Source organism: Ailuropoda melanoleuca, chromosome 5, assembly GCF_002007445.2.
Source record: "Ailuropoda melanoleuca isolate Jingjing chromosome 5, ASM200744v2, whole genome shotgun sequence".
Classification (NCBI taxonomy): Eukaryota; Metazoa; Chordata; class Mammalia; order Carnivora; family Ursidae; genus Ailuropoda; species Ailuropoda melanoleuca.
In genome coordinates, this window is record NC_048222.1 from 64,524,517 (window position 1) to 64,539,104 (window position 14,588).

Genomic DNA, 14,588 nt, shown 5'->3' on the forward strand with positions numbered 1-14,588 from the left:
TAGAACTGAGGTGTGACTGAGCCCACGGTAAGCAGTGAGATATGTCCACATTGAAGGCTAATCCTGATGAGGCCCCAGACGAACAGTGGCCTCCAGTGCTCCTTAAGTGCAGGGCCATTTCCTTCACCCTGTGCCCCCAGCACCAACCTCATGGCTCTACAGAACATTGCTTGATGTTCCACGAGTGACAGAAGTCCAGAGCACAGTGGTCGTCATTTAGGCCAACCCAGAACTGTAACTGCTTCCACCTAAATTCATGACACAAATATCAAGGGGGCCCTCTTATTTCCTGGCAATCTGACAACACATCTCAAATATGTTCACTCTCTGACAATTTCACACTTTCTTTCAAATGTCCGGCACACCCTTTGCCCACTTCTCACCTTAGGCTGTTGATTTTGCATAGCAGACCTATGCTGGCTTTTGGTTCTCTGAGATCTGAACCTCTTTGTAATCCCCCATTATGTGGGTCTTGGTGAAAAGCAAGTAAAATAAAAGGGTCAGAGAGTCACTCTCTCACCTGCCTCCAGGACTTGGGCTCAAGCAATAGACCTAGGGTTGGCCAAACTGGAGCTCCCAGCTAGGACTCTGACTTCTGAGCCAGTGATACAAAGACCCAGGGCTTTTTAGAGGTGGTCATCACAGAGTGGTCCTGTGCTGGCAGACCTATAGGATGGGGATTCACCAGACTGTTCCCATCTGTTCTAGTCTCATGACGTATGAAGATGACTCCCCAATTTTTATGTACAGCTTTGACCTCTTTGCTGGGCTCCAAACTTGTATATTCAGCTGCTTATTTCATAGTTCCACTTGGACATGTGCAATGTAATGATTTAAAAGAAATATATATTTGGTCATTCAGATGACCAGAATATATGTCTCAGATGTATTTGGTCTTCATCCACAGTTCCTGAAAACACCTCAGAGCCATAAAGGTGAAAATGATGTCTTGTTATTAACATTTATCATATCCTTTAATAAACTGATAAATGTAAGTGTTTCCCTGAGTTCTGTGACCTACTCTAGCAAATTAATCAGATCTAAGATGGAAATTGTTGGAACCTTTAGGCTAGTGACTATCATTGGAAGTGGGAGCTCAGGGGCCAGTCTTACAGGACTGAACCCTTAACCTGTGGGTTCTGATACTATCTTTGGGTAGATAGTGTCAGAATTGCTTGGTGTTGTGTATGTGGCAACCTGCCATTGCCCTACTGACATTGGAATTAGGGCTGGGAACCCTAAAAGAATATGTAATAAGCATTTCAGATATTACATGACCAAAACAAAACTTTTAGTCTTCTTACAGAACTTTTTACTCCCCAGGTCTTTCCTATCTTAGTGGATGGCACCACCATCCACCCAGTTGTTCAAATCAAAAAGCTTTGAGTCATTCCCAATTTCTTTTTCGTTCTAATGTTCATAACCAATTGTGCATGAGTCCTGTTGATGCTACCTTCAAAGTATACTCTAATCTGACTGCAAACGTGCTAGCACCTGGACTTTTGCAGTAACCTTTGTGGTAGCCCCTCCCACTCAGCCAAGATGTCTATGTCCCAATACTGGGAATCTATGAATATGTTACCTTACATGTTTAAAGGAATTTGTAGATGCGATTAAATTAAGGATCTTGAGATGAGGAGATTATCCAGGCCCAGTGTAATCACAAGGTCCCTATAAGAGGGAAGCAGTAGAATCAGAGTAAGTAGTAGGAAATGTATTGGAAGTAAGAGGTTGTAATGATGGAAAGAAGGGGCCACAAGCCAAGGAATGAAAGTGGCTTCTTGTAGGACAATGAAACAGATTTTACCCTGAAGCTTTCAGACACATTGCAACCCTGCAGACACATTGATTTTAGATTTATGACCTCCAGACATGTAAAAGAACAAATACATGCTGTTTTAAGCCACTAAGTTTGTGGTGATTAGCAATAGGAAGCTAATACAGCCCTCTAATTGGTCTCCCCATTTCCTGCCTTGTCGTTCTACAGTGCATTCTCCACACCACAGATGGAGGTGGGGTGCTCTTAAAATGTAAATTAGATTGCCACTGTCCTCTTTAAAACTTCCTTAACAAGAAGCTTCTCTTTGTGTTTGGAACAAAATCCAAACTTACCATGGCCATAGGCCCTTTATGAGCTGGTCACTTGCTATCTCTCCAAGCTCTCCATAGTCCTTCACTCCTCTTTGAGGACCCAGGGCCATTTGTTTCCCCACTGGGGCCTTTGTTCTAGCCATTCCCTGTGTCTGAAACACTGTCCCCAGATCTTTGAATGGCTGGAATGGCTGGTCCCTTTAGCTTCTGGCTCAAAGTTGTCCTCTAAGAGATTACCCTGACCCCAACCTCTCATTTGTATCACCCTGCTGTCTTCACAGCGCTCATCATTATCTGAAGTTATTCTTACTTATTTCCTGCCTATTTCTTTAACCCAAGTTCCAGGAAAACCAGGAACTTCGCTTATCCTGCTGTATCCTCAACCCCTACAGCAGTGTCTGGTTCAGGCAAAGAGGCCCTCAGTAAAAACCCGTTGCATGATTAAATGCTTGACTTCTCAGAGGGCCTAAGGTTCAAGTTGGCTACTGACAGAGCAGGGCCTGGAATGCAGGTCTCCTGCCTGAATCCCAAGGTGAAACCAAGACTGGACGCCAATCCCTCTCTCTAGAGTTTTTATTTAGCCTTTATTTAGGGCACCCAGCCTGGTCAGGATAGAGGGAGAGTTCAGAGGACCGCCATAGGAACTTGGTAAAATGATGACAGTGTTAATGGAAACAACAACAACAAAGACAGTTAATGCTTGTGGAGCAATTTCTGTGTGTCAGGCACTACTCCAGGTGTTAAATGCATTTACTCTTCACAACCATACTCTGAATTGGATACCGTTATCACATACTGAGGAAATGGAAGCACTCAGCTGTTAGGTAATTTGCCTAACATACAGCCGAATATACTACAGGTATATTACAGGTCTCCATCAAAGCCCTCTTTCGGGCTCCCTCACACTGACCCAGGTGAGAGAACTTCTAGATCGCTTAAATCCGGGACCGCCCGAGGGCCGCACTGCAGGTTCGTCCACGCGAGGGGCGGAGGTGACCCAGAGCGCAGGCGCTGGCAGAGGGAGCGGAGAAAGCGGAGGCAGGGATTGGTGGAAGAGAGTCGAAATCTCATAGCGGAAGTCCCGCCCAACCTGGGCGAAGCTTCCGGCTCCCATTGCTTGGGCCTTATGCTGACGCAGGCCAGCTAGCGGCGCCGCAATGGTGCTGCTGGAGAGCGAGCAGGTAAAGCCGGAGCGGGCCGGCTGAGGGACGGATGTAGTTTGGGACTTAGCTGGGGGCCTCTGCCTCCTACTGCGGGAGGGATGGGGACTTTACGGGGCGAGGATTTGGGTCTGCCTCACGGGGCCCGGTTTGTGTTCCAGTTCCTGACGGAGCTGACCAGACTCTTCCAGAAGTGCCGGTTGTCGGGCAGCGTGTTCATCACCCTGAAGAAGTGTAAGCAGCTGTCGACGCGGCAAGGCCAGAAGGAATTTGGGAGGCCGAGCGACACCCCGCCCGGGGTGCCCAGTGTCGGGAACTGAGGGCGGAGTCTGCCGCGCATCCCCGCCTTCCCCTACCTTCCTCCTCCCGTACTGGGCACATTCAGGGCCGGGGGGCTGGAACATTAGGGTTTGTGGCGCGTGCGATCCCCAGCATTTAGCCACCCAGGCTGGTTCTGGTTACGGTGTGCCCCAGTCAGGGCTTTTTTTTTTTTGGATGGGGGGGGTGTCAAGGATCCCAAATCCCCGCCACCATTAGATTTAATCTGCTTCGTTATTACCGTGTTCCCGTCGTGGAAATAGCAAGTAGTTTCCCAAGGTTTGGCCAACTTTGATGTAGTTAACAGATCTAGAGTAGTGGAGGTGAATTATGTATCGTCTTCATATCCCTTCCCTACTTACTAACTTTTCATCTACCTGTTAATGTTTGTGGCTGTGTTCATCAGGATGTATTTTTCATGCAGATGATGGTCGAACTAAACCCATTCCAAGGAAAGGTTCCGTAGAGGGCTTTGAGCCCTCAGACAACAAGTGTCTGTTAAGAGCTACTGATGGGAAAAAGAAGATCAGCACTGTGGTGAGTTGGAGTCCCGATAGCACAATTTTGGAGAAAGAAGACTTGAACTTAATTGAGGGTGGGCATTTCTGAACCAGGTTTTTGTTTTTGCCTTAAATAAAGGCTAGTAAGTATGTAGCTCCCCAGCTGTTTCAGGATCCGGGCCACCTTTTGTTACCCTAGTAGGAAATTCAAGAGCAAAATTAAACTGAAGAAGTTAAATACTCGGTTCTACTGAGTTTGTGTGAAAATAAAATAAGCATATTGATCCTTACACATAGTGACATTGTAAGGAGCAGGTAGCATAAATATTTGATTCTTTTTTTTTTTTTTAAGATTTTATTTATTTATTTGACAGAGATAGAGACAGCCAGCGAGAGAGGGTACACAAGCAGGGGGAGTGGGAGAGGAAGAAGCAGGCTCATAGCAGAGGAGCCTGATGTGGGTCGATCCCATAACGCCGGGATCACGCCCTGAGCCGAAGGCAGACGCTTAACTGCTGTGCCACCCAGGCGCCCCTAAATATTTGATTCTTAATTCCCTTACTGTGTTGGGCCTTCAATGAACAGTTTCTTGGTACCAGGTGATTTTACTTGTAAGCTGATAATTCACGTGTATTTGTGGTTGACATAGCAAACATGTAGCTGTGTGTTAGGCTTGCTACTAACCTACAGAGAGAATATGGATTTAGTCAACAGCCCTAGTGTTCCCTTTCAAGGTGGAGTGCGGTAAAGCAATAAACTTTCTGGATTCTGAATGAATACTTTCTTACTTTGCTGGGCCAGAACCAGACTGCTCTTCAGTTACATCAGGATAGGACATTCATGAGAATGTAGACCATAATTAGTTGATAAGTCTCCTTCTACCAGTTATCTTGAGAGGACTTTTATAGTAAAGCAAACTTAGGTGGTTTTAAAAAATGAACTTGGGTATCATGAAATGTGAAAACCTTAGGAATCTTCAGAAGTAGAATTTCTCCTGTGGTAGCTTGCATTTTGCTTAAATAGGCCTGAATTAATGGAAGGTAGGTTTAAAATAAGATGGGGAGGAAGTAGTTTAAATATATCTTGCACAAAAGATTAAAATGAAGTTCTCTGACGTCTCGGGAATCCAGGGAGAAAGTCAGTGCCACATGTGTAAGAAATTTCAGAGGTGAGAAACTTAGCTTCTTTAGGAGCCCCCTTCTGCCTCTTTCCCTTCTTGGTGCAATTCTCATGTGGAAAAAAGTGCAGAGCTGCTGTTTCTTCCTCAGGCAAAGTAAAGTGAAGGAGAAGAATAGCTGTTAGTGTATTATGACCCCTGAAGTTGGAAAGATATATTTTAAAGATTATGATGTTGTTTTAATGAGTTACTGCCCGGGGTGAGACAGGATTTCTATATGAGTAATAGGGGTGCACCTTTTTTTTCTTTCCCTTTTCCAGGTGAGCTCTAAAGAAGTGAACAAGTTTCAGATGGTGAGTTTCTGGTGTTCCCAATACACCCTTTCTCAAGGCAGGAGTGAGCACAAAATTGAACACTGGGTTAAGAATGATATTTCTTATGTTTTGTCAGTACTTTGAGTGAAAGCTGCCAGGGTCTGATTTTTACTTTCAACACTGATATTGTCTTCCTTTTAGTTTTTTTAAGGTAGATTTTGCATTCGGCTTCAGATGTGTTCTACCTATAGAATAGTAAACAAGAAGTTGCCTGTAGTTTTCCCTTTTTGGTTAAAAACTGTTGGAAGCTGCTGTAATGTGAGAGTATGTTTTCCTCTTACACCATTTTGCATAGGATACAAATGTCCCATGGTATTATATGCTTTATCAGGTAGGTAGGCTTTCTGATATTGTCTACTCTAAATCCATTGTGGAAATGGGGGCAGCTGCTCCACCAATTTGCAACTCTTCCCACTAAGTTCGTGCTGTGTGTCTTTTAGGCTTACTCAAACCTACTGAGAGCTAACATGGATGGGCTGAAGAAGAGGGACAAAAAGAGCAAGAGTAAGAAGAGCAAAGCAGCGCAGTGAAGGGCACCAGATATCCTTCTTTCACCAACTAATCACTGAATTACTATTTTTTCTTTGGTGTTTACTTTTGGCCACAAAGCTAGGTTTCTGATTCCCCTGTAATAACTTTTCATGTGAGATGGGGGTCATTTTGATGGAGGAAGGCCTGCAGTGTTTACAGGATAGTTGTAAGAAGCCAAGTTTATTTTAGAATTGGCTGATTCGTCTGTGTTGTATCGTTGTATAACCTGGGATTATAAAGTCTCTGTAGTCATCTGTGTGAAGAACAATGGATCATTAAACCTCTATTTATCTGCACTGACCATCTCTTATTTATTACTTTTCCCACCCCCTATTAATAGTTCCTGGCAATAATTAATTCTGGATTGTATGATTATGAAGGGGCTTTACCCTTATGTTCTAGGTTATTGGTATTAAAACCTGACAGTTTGGGGTGCATGGGTGGCTCAGTCGGTTAAGTGTCAGACTCTTGGTTTTGGCTCAGGTTGTGATCTCAGGGTTGTGAAACTGAGCCCTGTGTTGGACTCTGCGCTTGGGGCAGAGTCTGCTTGATTTTCTCTGTCTCTCCCTCTCCCTGTAACCCTCTCCGCTACTCATGCACTTTTCTCAAATAAATTTTTTTTTTTTTTTAAGATTTTATTTGAGAGGGAGACACACAGCGAGAGAGAGCACGAGCAGGGAGGAGAGGGAGAAACAGGCTCCCAGCTAAGCATGGAGCCTGATGTGGGGCTTGATCCAGGACCTCGGGATCATGACCTGAGCCGAAGGCAGACGCTTAAGAGAGTCACCCAGGTGCCCCTCAAATAAAACCTTAAAAAAAAAAAAAAGATTGTTTTATAAAAAATTGTATTCTTCCCAACTGGCTATATAATGTAACATCCTTGTTCCTTTTGCAAATTTGAATGAGTTCTCATAGCCAAATGAGACTTTGCTTAATCACCTTAAGGATAAGCATATTACAGAATCAGCAGGAATAATGATTCCAAGTTAAATATGATACTGTATTTCTTTAAACCCTTTGATTGGGACATTTTCTTTTTGGGGGGAGGGGAAAAATATTTTACTTTTTTCAAGAGAGCAGGTTGCAAGATGGGTTATTGGGTAATCTCTCTTTATTAGATTTCTTAGTAGAAATACCTGCATCCAAATGAAATTTTTTTTTTTTAATTCCAGTATAGTTAACATGCAGTGTTAAAGTAATTTTAGGTGTACAACATAGTGATTCAGCAATTTTATCAGTGCTCATCAGGATAAGTGAATTTTTAATCCCCTGCAACTATTTCACCCCTTTCTCCACCATCCTTCCCTCTGGTAACCATCAGTTTGTTCCCTATAGTTGAGTCTTTTTTTGGGTTTTCTTTGGTGTTTTGTTTTGTTTTCTTTTGTTGTTTCCTAAATTCCACATAGAAGAATATAGTATATGTATTTCTCTGACTTACTTCACCTAGCAGTATACTCTGTAGCTCCATCCTTGTTGTTGCAAATGGTAGGATTTCATTCTTTTTATGGCTGAATAGTAGTCCATTGTGTATGTTTGTACCACTTCTTTATCCACTCATCTACCGGTGGACGCTTGGGCTGCTTCTGTAATTTGGCTGTCGTAAATAATGCTGCAGTAAGCCTAGAGGTGTGTGTATCTTTTCAAATTAGTGTTTTTGTATTCTTTGGGTAAATTACCAGTAGTGAAATCACTGGATCATATGGCAGTTCTTTTTAATTTTTTGAGGAAACTTCATACTGTTTTCCACAGTAGCTACACCAGTTTGCGTTCCCACCAACAGTGTACAAGGCTTCCTGTTTCTCCACATCATTGCCGACACTTATTCCTTCTGTTTTTGATTTTAGCCATTCTGACAGGTTGGAGGTGATATGTATCTCATTATGGTTTTAATGTGCATTTCCCTGATGATGAGTGATGTTGAGCATTTTTAATTGGTCTGTTGGCCATCTGTATGTCTTCTTTGGAGAAATGTCTGTCTGTTCTATGTCCCATTTTTAATTGGATTGTTTGGGTTTTTTTCTGTGTTATGTAAGGTCTTTATATATTTTGGATACTAACCCTTTATTTGATATGTCTTTTACAAATATCTTCTCCTGTTCCATAGATTGTCTTTCAGTTTTGTTGATTGTTACCTTTGCTGTGCAGAAGCTTTATATTTTGATGTAGTCCCAATAGTTTATTTTTGCTTTTGTTTCCCTTGCCTCAGGAGACATATCTAGAAAAATGTTGCTGTGGAAGATGTCAGGGAAATTACTACTTGTGCTCTCATCTAGGACGTTTGTGGTTTCAGGTCTCACAATTAAGGTCCTTAATCCATTTTGAGTTTATTTTTGTGTATGGTGTAAGAAAGTGGTCCACTTTTCTCAACACCATTTATTGAAGAGATTTTGCCATTGCATTGTCTTGCCTCCTTTGTCAAAGATTAATTGACTACATAATCATGGGTTTATTTCTGGGCTCTGTATTCTGTTCCACTGATCTGTATGTCTATGCTGTCCATACTATACTGTTTTGATTACTACAACTTTGTAAGTGTATCTTGAAATCTGAGATTGTGGTATGTCCCATTTTTTGGTGGTTCTTTTTCACAATTGCTTTGGCTATTTTGGTTTCTTTTATGGTTCCATACAAATTTTAGGATTGTTATAGTTCTGTGAAAAATGTTGTTGGTATTTTGATAGAGATGGCATTACATCTGTAGATTGCTTTGGGTAGTATGGACAGCTTAACAATATTTGTTCTTCCAGTCCATAAGCATAGAATATTTTTCCATTTGTTTGTGTTATCTTCAATTTCTTTCATTAGTGTTTTGTAGTTTTCAAAGTATAGGTCTGTCTTCTCCTTAGTTAAGTTTATTCCTAGGTATTTGTTATTTTTGGTGCAACTGTAAATGGGATTGTTTTCTTAGTTTCTCTTTCTGCTATTTCATTGTTAGTCTATAGAAATGCAATGGATTTCTGTACATTGATTTTGTGTCCTGCGACTTATTGAATTCATTAATGAGTTCTAGTAGTTTTTTGGTGGAGTCTTTAGGGTTTTCTATATATAGCAGTATGATGACATCTGCAAGTAGTGAATAAAGTTTTACTTTCTTGGGGCACCTGGTTGACTCAGTTGGTTAAGTATCTGCCTTCAGCTCAGGTCATGATTCTGGGGTCCTGGAATCGAGCCCTGCATTGGCTTCCCTACTCAGCAGGGAGCCAGCTTCTCCCTTCCCCGCCCCCACTCCTGTTCATGTGCTGCTAATAAAATCTTTAAAAAAAAGTTTTACTTTCTTACAAATTTGGATGCCTTTTCTTGTCTAATCGCTGTAACGGTGACTTCCAGTACTAAGTTGAATAAAAGTGGTGAGAGCAGATATCCTTATCTTTTGCTTGATCTTAGAGGAAAAGCTGTCATGTTTTCACCATTGAGTATGGTGTTAGGTATGGGTTTTTCATATATGGCCTTTATTATGTTGAGGTATGTTCCCTCTAAACCTATCTGTTGAGGATTTTTATCATGAATAGATGTACTTTGTCACATGTTTTTTCTGCATTTGTTGAAATGATCATATGTTTTTTATCCACTCTCTTGTTGATGTGATGTATCACGTTGGTTGATTTGTGCATACTGAACCACTCTTACATCCCAGGAATAAATCCCACTTAATCGTGGTGAATGATTTTTTTAAATGTATTGTTGGATTCAGTTTGCTAATATTTTGTTGAGGATATTTACATCTATGTTCATTAGAGATATTGGCCTATAGTTCTTTTTTTGTAGTGTTTTAAGTATGTTCCACGCCTAGCATGGAGCCCAGTGGGAGCTTGAACTCACGACCCTGTAATCAAGACCTGAGCTGAGATCGAGTCAGATGCTTAACCAACTGAGCCACCAATGTGCCCCATGTTGAGTTTTTTGATTACTGATTTAATTTCATTGCTGGTAATTGGTCTGTTCAAATTTTCCATTTCTTCCTGATTCAGTTTGGGAGGCTGTATGTCTCTAGAAATGTATCCATTTCTTCTAGGTTGTCTTAATTTGTTGGCATTTAATTTTCATAGTAGTGTCTTATAATCCTTTGTATTTCTGTGGTGTCGATTATTATTTCTTTCATTTCTGATTTTGGAGTCTTTAATGAGTCTGGCTAAATATCAATTTTGTCATCTTTTCAAAGACAAGCTCCTGATTTCATTGATCTTGTCTGTTTTGGTTTCTGTTTGGTTTATTTCTGCTCTAATCTTTATTATTTCCTTCTTCTGGTTTGGGGTTTTGTTTATTCTTTCTAGCTGCTTCAGGTGTAAGCTTAGGTTATTTGAGATTTTTCTTCTTGATGTAGAACTGTGTTGCTATAAACTTTCATCTTAGAACTGCTTTTGCCACACCCTGAAGATTTTGTATTTTCACTTTCATTTGTTTCCATGTTTTTTCTTTTCCTTTTTGATTTTGTGGTTGACCCATTCACTGTTGAGTAGCATGTTATTTAACCTCCATGTATTTGTGCTCTTTCCAGATTTTTTTTTTTTTTGAAAGATTTTATTTATTTGCCAGAGAGAAAGAGCACAAGCCGGGGGGGGGGGCAGCAGGCAGAGGGAGAAACAGGCTCCCCACCGAGCAAGGAGCCTGATGCCAGCCTCAATCCCAGGACCCTGGGATCATGACCTGAGCTAAAGGCAGACGCTTAACTGAACGAGCCACCCACGCGTTCCTCTTTCCAGGAAGATTTTTTTCTTGTGGTTGAGTTCTAGTATCATAGTATTGTAACTAGAAAAGATACATGGTATAACTTATTTGTTGAGGCTTGTTTTGTGGCCTAATATGTGATCTCTTCTGGAGAGTGTTCCATGTACACTTGAACAGAATGTGTATTTTGCTATTTTAGGATGGAATGTTCTGAATATATCTGTTAGATCCATCTTGACCAGTGCATCATTCAAAACCAGTTTCTTTGATTTTCTCTTTGGACGATCTACTCGTCGATGTAAATGGGGTGTTAAAGTCCCTACTGTTACTGTATTAACTCTTGATTACTTCGTTATTACCTGCTTTACATATTTGGGTGCTTCAATGTTGGGTGCATAGTTTTGTTGCATCCTCTTGTTGCCTTGTCCCTTTTTTATTATGTAGTGCCCTTCTTCATCTCTTGTTCGTCTTTTTTTTTTTTTAAAGACTTTTTTTTTTTTCAAGATTTTATTTATTTGAGAGAGAGAGCACAGCAGGGGGAGAAGCAGGCTCCCCACTGAGCAGGGAGCCTGACATGGGGCTCAATCCCAGGACCCTGGGATCATGACCTGAGCCAAAAGCAACAGCTTAACCGAGTCACCCAGGCGCCCCAAGATTTATTAGAGAGAGACCGCGGGGTTGTGGGAAGGGACAGAGGCAGAGAGGGAAGAAGCGAGAATCCCAAGAAGACTGCGCTGAGCAGAGACCAGCATGGGGCTCCATCTAATGACCCTGAGATCAAACCTGAGCCGAAACCAAGAGTCAGACACTTAATAACCCAGGTGCCCACTTGTGCTCATGGTCTTTCTCTCAAATATATCTTTTTTTAAAAAAGTCACAGTTTGCCTGTTTTTATTTTTCCTTCCCTTCCCCTATGTTCATGTGTTTGGTTTCTTAAATTCCACGTATGAGTGAAATCATGTATTTGTCTTTCTCTGACTTTGCTTAGCATCATACACTCTAGTTCCATCCACGGTGTTGCAAATGGCAAGATTTCATTCTTTTGATGACTAATACCCTGTTGTGTATATATATACCACATCTTCTTTATCCATTCATCAGTCGATGAAATTTGGGCTCTTTCCATAATTTGGCTGTTGTTGATAGTGCTGCTATAAACATTGGGGTGTGTGTGCCCCTTCAAATCAGCATTTTTGTATCCTTTGGATAAATACCTAGTAGTGCAAATTGCTGGGTCGTAGGGTAGTTCTATTTTTAATTCTTTGAGGAACCTCCATACTGTGTTCCAGAGTGGCTGCACCAGTTTGCATTCCCACCAACGTGCAAAAGGGTTCTCGTTTTTTCTGCATCCTTGCCAACATGTAGTGTTTCCTGAGTTGTTAATTTTAGCCATTTTGACCGGTGTGAGGTAGTATCTCGTGGTTTTGATGTGTATTTCCCTGATGATGAGTGATGTTGCACATTTTTTCACGTGTCTGTTAGTCATTTGTATGTCTTCTTTGGAGAAACGTCTGTTCGTGTCTTCTGCACATTTCTTAGATTATTTTTGGGGTATTGATTTTGATGAGTTCTTTATATATTCTGGATACTAGCCCTTTATCCAGTATGTCATATGCAAATATCTTCTCCCAGTCCATTGGTTGCCTTTTAGTTTTGTTGTTTCCTTCACTGTGCAGAAGCTTTTTATCCTGATGAGGTTCCAATAGTTCATATTTGCTTTTGTTTCCCTTGCCTCCGGACATGTGTCTAGTAAGACGTTGCTATGGCCGAGGTCAAAGACTTTGCTGTCTGTTTTCTCCTCTAGTATTTTGATGGTTTCCTGTCTTACATTTAGGTCTTTCAACCATTTTGAATTTATTTTTGTGTATGGTTTTGTTACTTATTTTATGTTTGTTTTTGTAGTTCTTGGTTTCTTTCCTCTCTTGCTGTCTTCTCTCATGGTTTGCAGGCTTTCCTTAGTGATATTCTTTTCTGTTTTTTTGTATATCTATCAATCATTGGTTTTTGATTTTTGGTTACCATTAGGTTAATATCTAACCACTTAAGTATATAGCAATCTATATTAAGTTGACATTCACTTAAGTTTGAGCCCATTCTTTACTCCTCTCCCAACCACAATTCTAGGTATACGATGTCGTACTTTACATCCTTTTTTTTCTCCCTTGACTAATTTTTATAGAAATACTTTCATTGCTTTGGTGCTTCCTACTTTTCCTGTGCCTACTATGATTTTTCCTCTCCACTGAGTCTTAACACTTTGGTCATGAATTCCTTTAACTTTTGTCTGAGAAACTCATTTATCTCTTCTATTCTGATTGATAGCCTTGCTGGATAGTATTCTTGGCTGTAGGCTTTTTTCTTTCAGCACTTTGAATTTATCATGGCACTCCCTTCTGCTTAAAGTTTCTGCTGAAAAATTAGCTGATAGCCTTACAAGGGGTTTCCCTTGTATGCAACTGTTTTTTCTCTTGCTGCTTTAAAATTCTTCTTTTCATTACTACTTTTTGCTGTTATAGTTACTATGTGTCTTGATGTGGATCTTTTTGGATTCATTTGTTGGGGGTGGTTTGGGCACTTAGAATTAAGGGAAAAACATGGCTATTTTCTTGTGTTCTAGCTCCACAAAACCTTCAGAGTTAACAGATTTACAACTTAAAAGCAGCAGATATATGAAAGCATTTATTATGTTCAAAAAGATAAATTTATATATTACACATGAAAAACTTACTTACAAAGCTCAACTTTGTAGGACAGCTTCTTACAATGTAAAGTTAAAATTACAATAAATGTACAACATTTCATAGTATAAGCTCCTGTCTTAGAACAAGATAATGACCATTCTTTAGGATTAAAATAAGATTCGGTAGTAGTCGTCTCTGTAGCTATACAGGAATAGCACAGATACCCTGCAAGAGAGAAGAGGTAGGTAGGATCAATATAATGGGAGAAGAACAAAATTAACAAATTATTTTTAGAACACTTAACTGTAAAGTTTTGTTATAAAAAAAAAACAAAACAACAAAAAACGGGAAGGCTAGTGACTGAAAAAAATGACCTGTTACAGAAGCTTTAACTGGCACGGGTCCGTATGTAAGGCCCTATGTAAGGGGAACCCCGTTTACCTCACAGGTTTTCTTGTTGCGTTTTAAGCACATGGTAACATGAATGACTGGCATTCTGACATGAGGACCTAAAGCAAAGCAGTCACAGCACTTCCCTTTCACGTAGACATTGCTAGAGTTACTTGGGTGATGAGAATTGTAAGTGGGACAGCCACTCCTGACAATGCTGTTTTGTTACTGATAAATTGACTGTGATTCACAGTCCTGAACAGGATTTACTGATTTTTCAGGGGCAGTTCTAACAAAAATGGTTTATCAGCCACCAAACCTCAACGAGACAATACAGTGTGTCACCTTAAACCCCTCTAGTTTTACCCCATGTTGAAACCTGCAATACTTTAGTGATAACTTACTTTTTTTCTACTTTGATGTTATAAATTTCATCACAGACTAATTTGAGGTATCTCTGCTTTGGCAGGCGTGACAGCAGCTGCTTCACAGTTGTGTTAAATGCCTGTTCATCAGCATCCCACTAGGAAAAAACAGATAAGACTTAGTAACAGTTACTAATGTTTATTAACTGGCTTTTCCGGGGCCCTCATGAAATGCCAGTGCCATTCCCCCTGGAAGTGAAGTGTACTGAAAAAAGCAGTTACAGATAGAACTGGTGGCACAACTGCTGGGGTTCTACCTTTGAAGCATCAATTTTCTTTACAACAAGACTCCTTATTAGATCCTGATCAGCAATAATGCAGTCACAGTGTTTTACT

The 14,588-nt window shown here is 40.7% G+C and overlaps 2 protein-coding genes across 3 annotated transcripts in view; one reads left to right on the forward strand and one right to left on the reverse strand.

Moving 5' to 3' along the window:
• Nucleotides 1–3,129: 3,129 nt before the first annotated feature.
• Nucleotides 3,130–6,387, forward strand: SRP14 (signal recognition particle 14). The gene is made up of 5 exons (XM_002913230.4): nucleotides 3,130–3,272; nucleotides 3,413–3,485; nucleotides 3,994–4,106; nucleotides 5,507–5,539; nucleotides 6,001–6,387. The coding sequence occupies exons 1-5, from the start codon at nucleotides 3,249–3,251 to the stop codon at nucleotides 6,088–6,090; spliced, it is 333 nt and encodes a 110-aa protein (XP_002913276.1). The 5' UTR covers nucleotides 3,130–3,248; the 3' UTR covers nucleotides 6,091–6,387.
• A 7,035-nt stretch (nucleotides 6,388–13,422) lies between these two features.
• EIF2AK4 (eukaryotic translation initiation factor 2 alpha kinase 4) overlaps nucleotides 13,423–14,588 on the reverse strand; it is a 104,327-nt gene continuing 103,161 nt past the window's right edge. For both annotated transcript variants that reach the window (XM_034661176.1, XM_034661175.1), the window contains 2 exons: nucleotides 14,232–14,350; nucleotides 13,423–13,662 (listed from right to left, as the gene is read on the reverse strand). In XM_034661176.1, coding sequence (XP_034517067.1) covers nucleotides 13,605–13,662; nucleotides 14,232–14,350 — 177 coding nt within the window. In that variant the 3' untranslated portion in view covers nucleotides 13,423–13,604. The remainder of the gene's footprint in view (nucleotides 13,663–14,231; nucleotides 14,351–14,588) is intronic.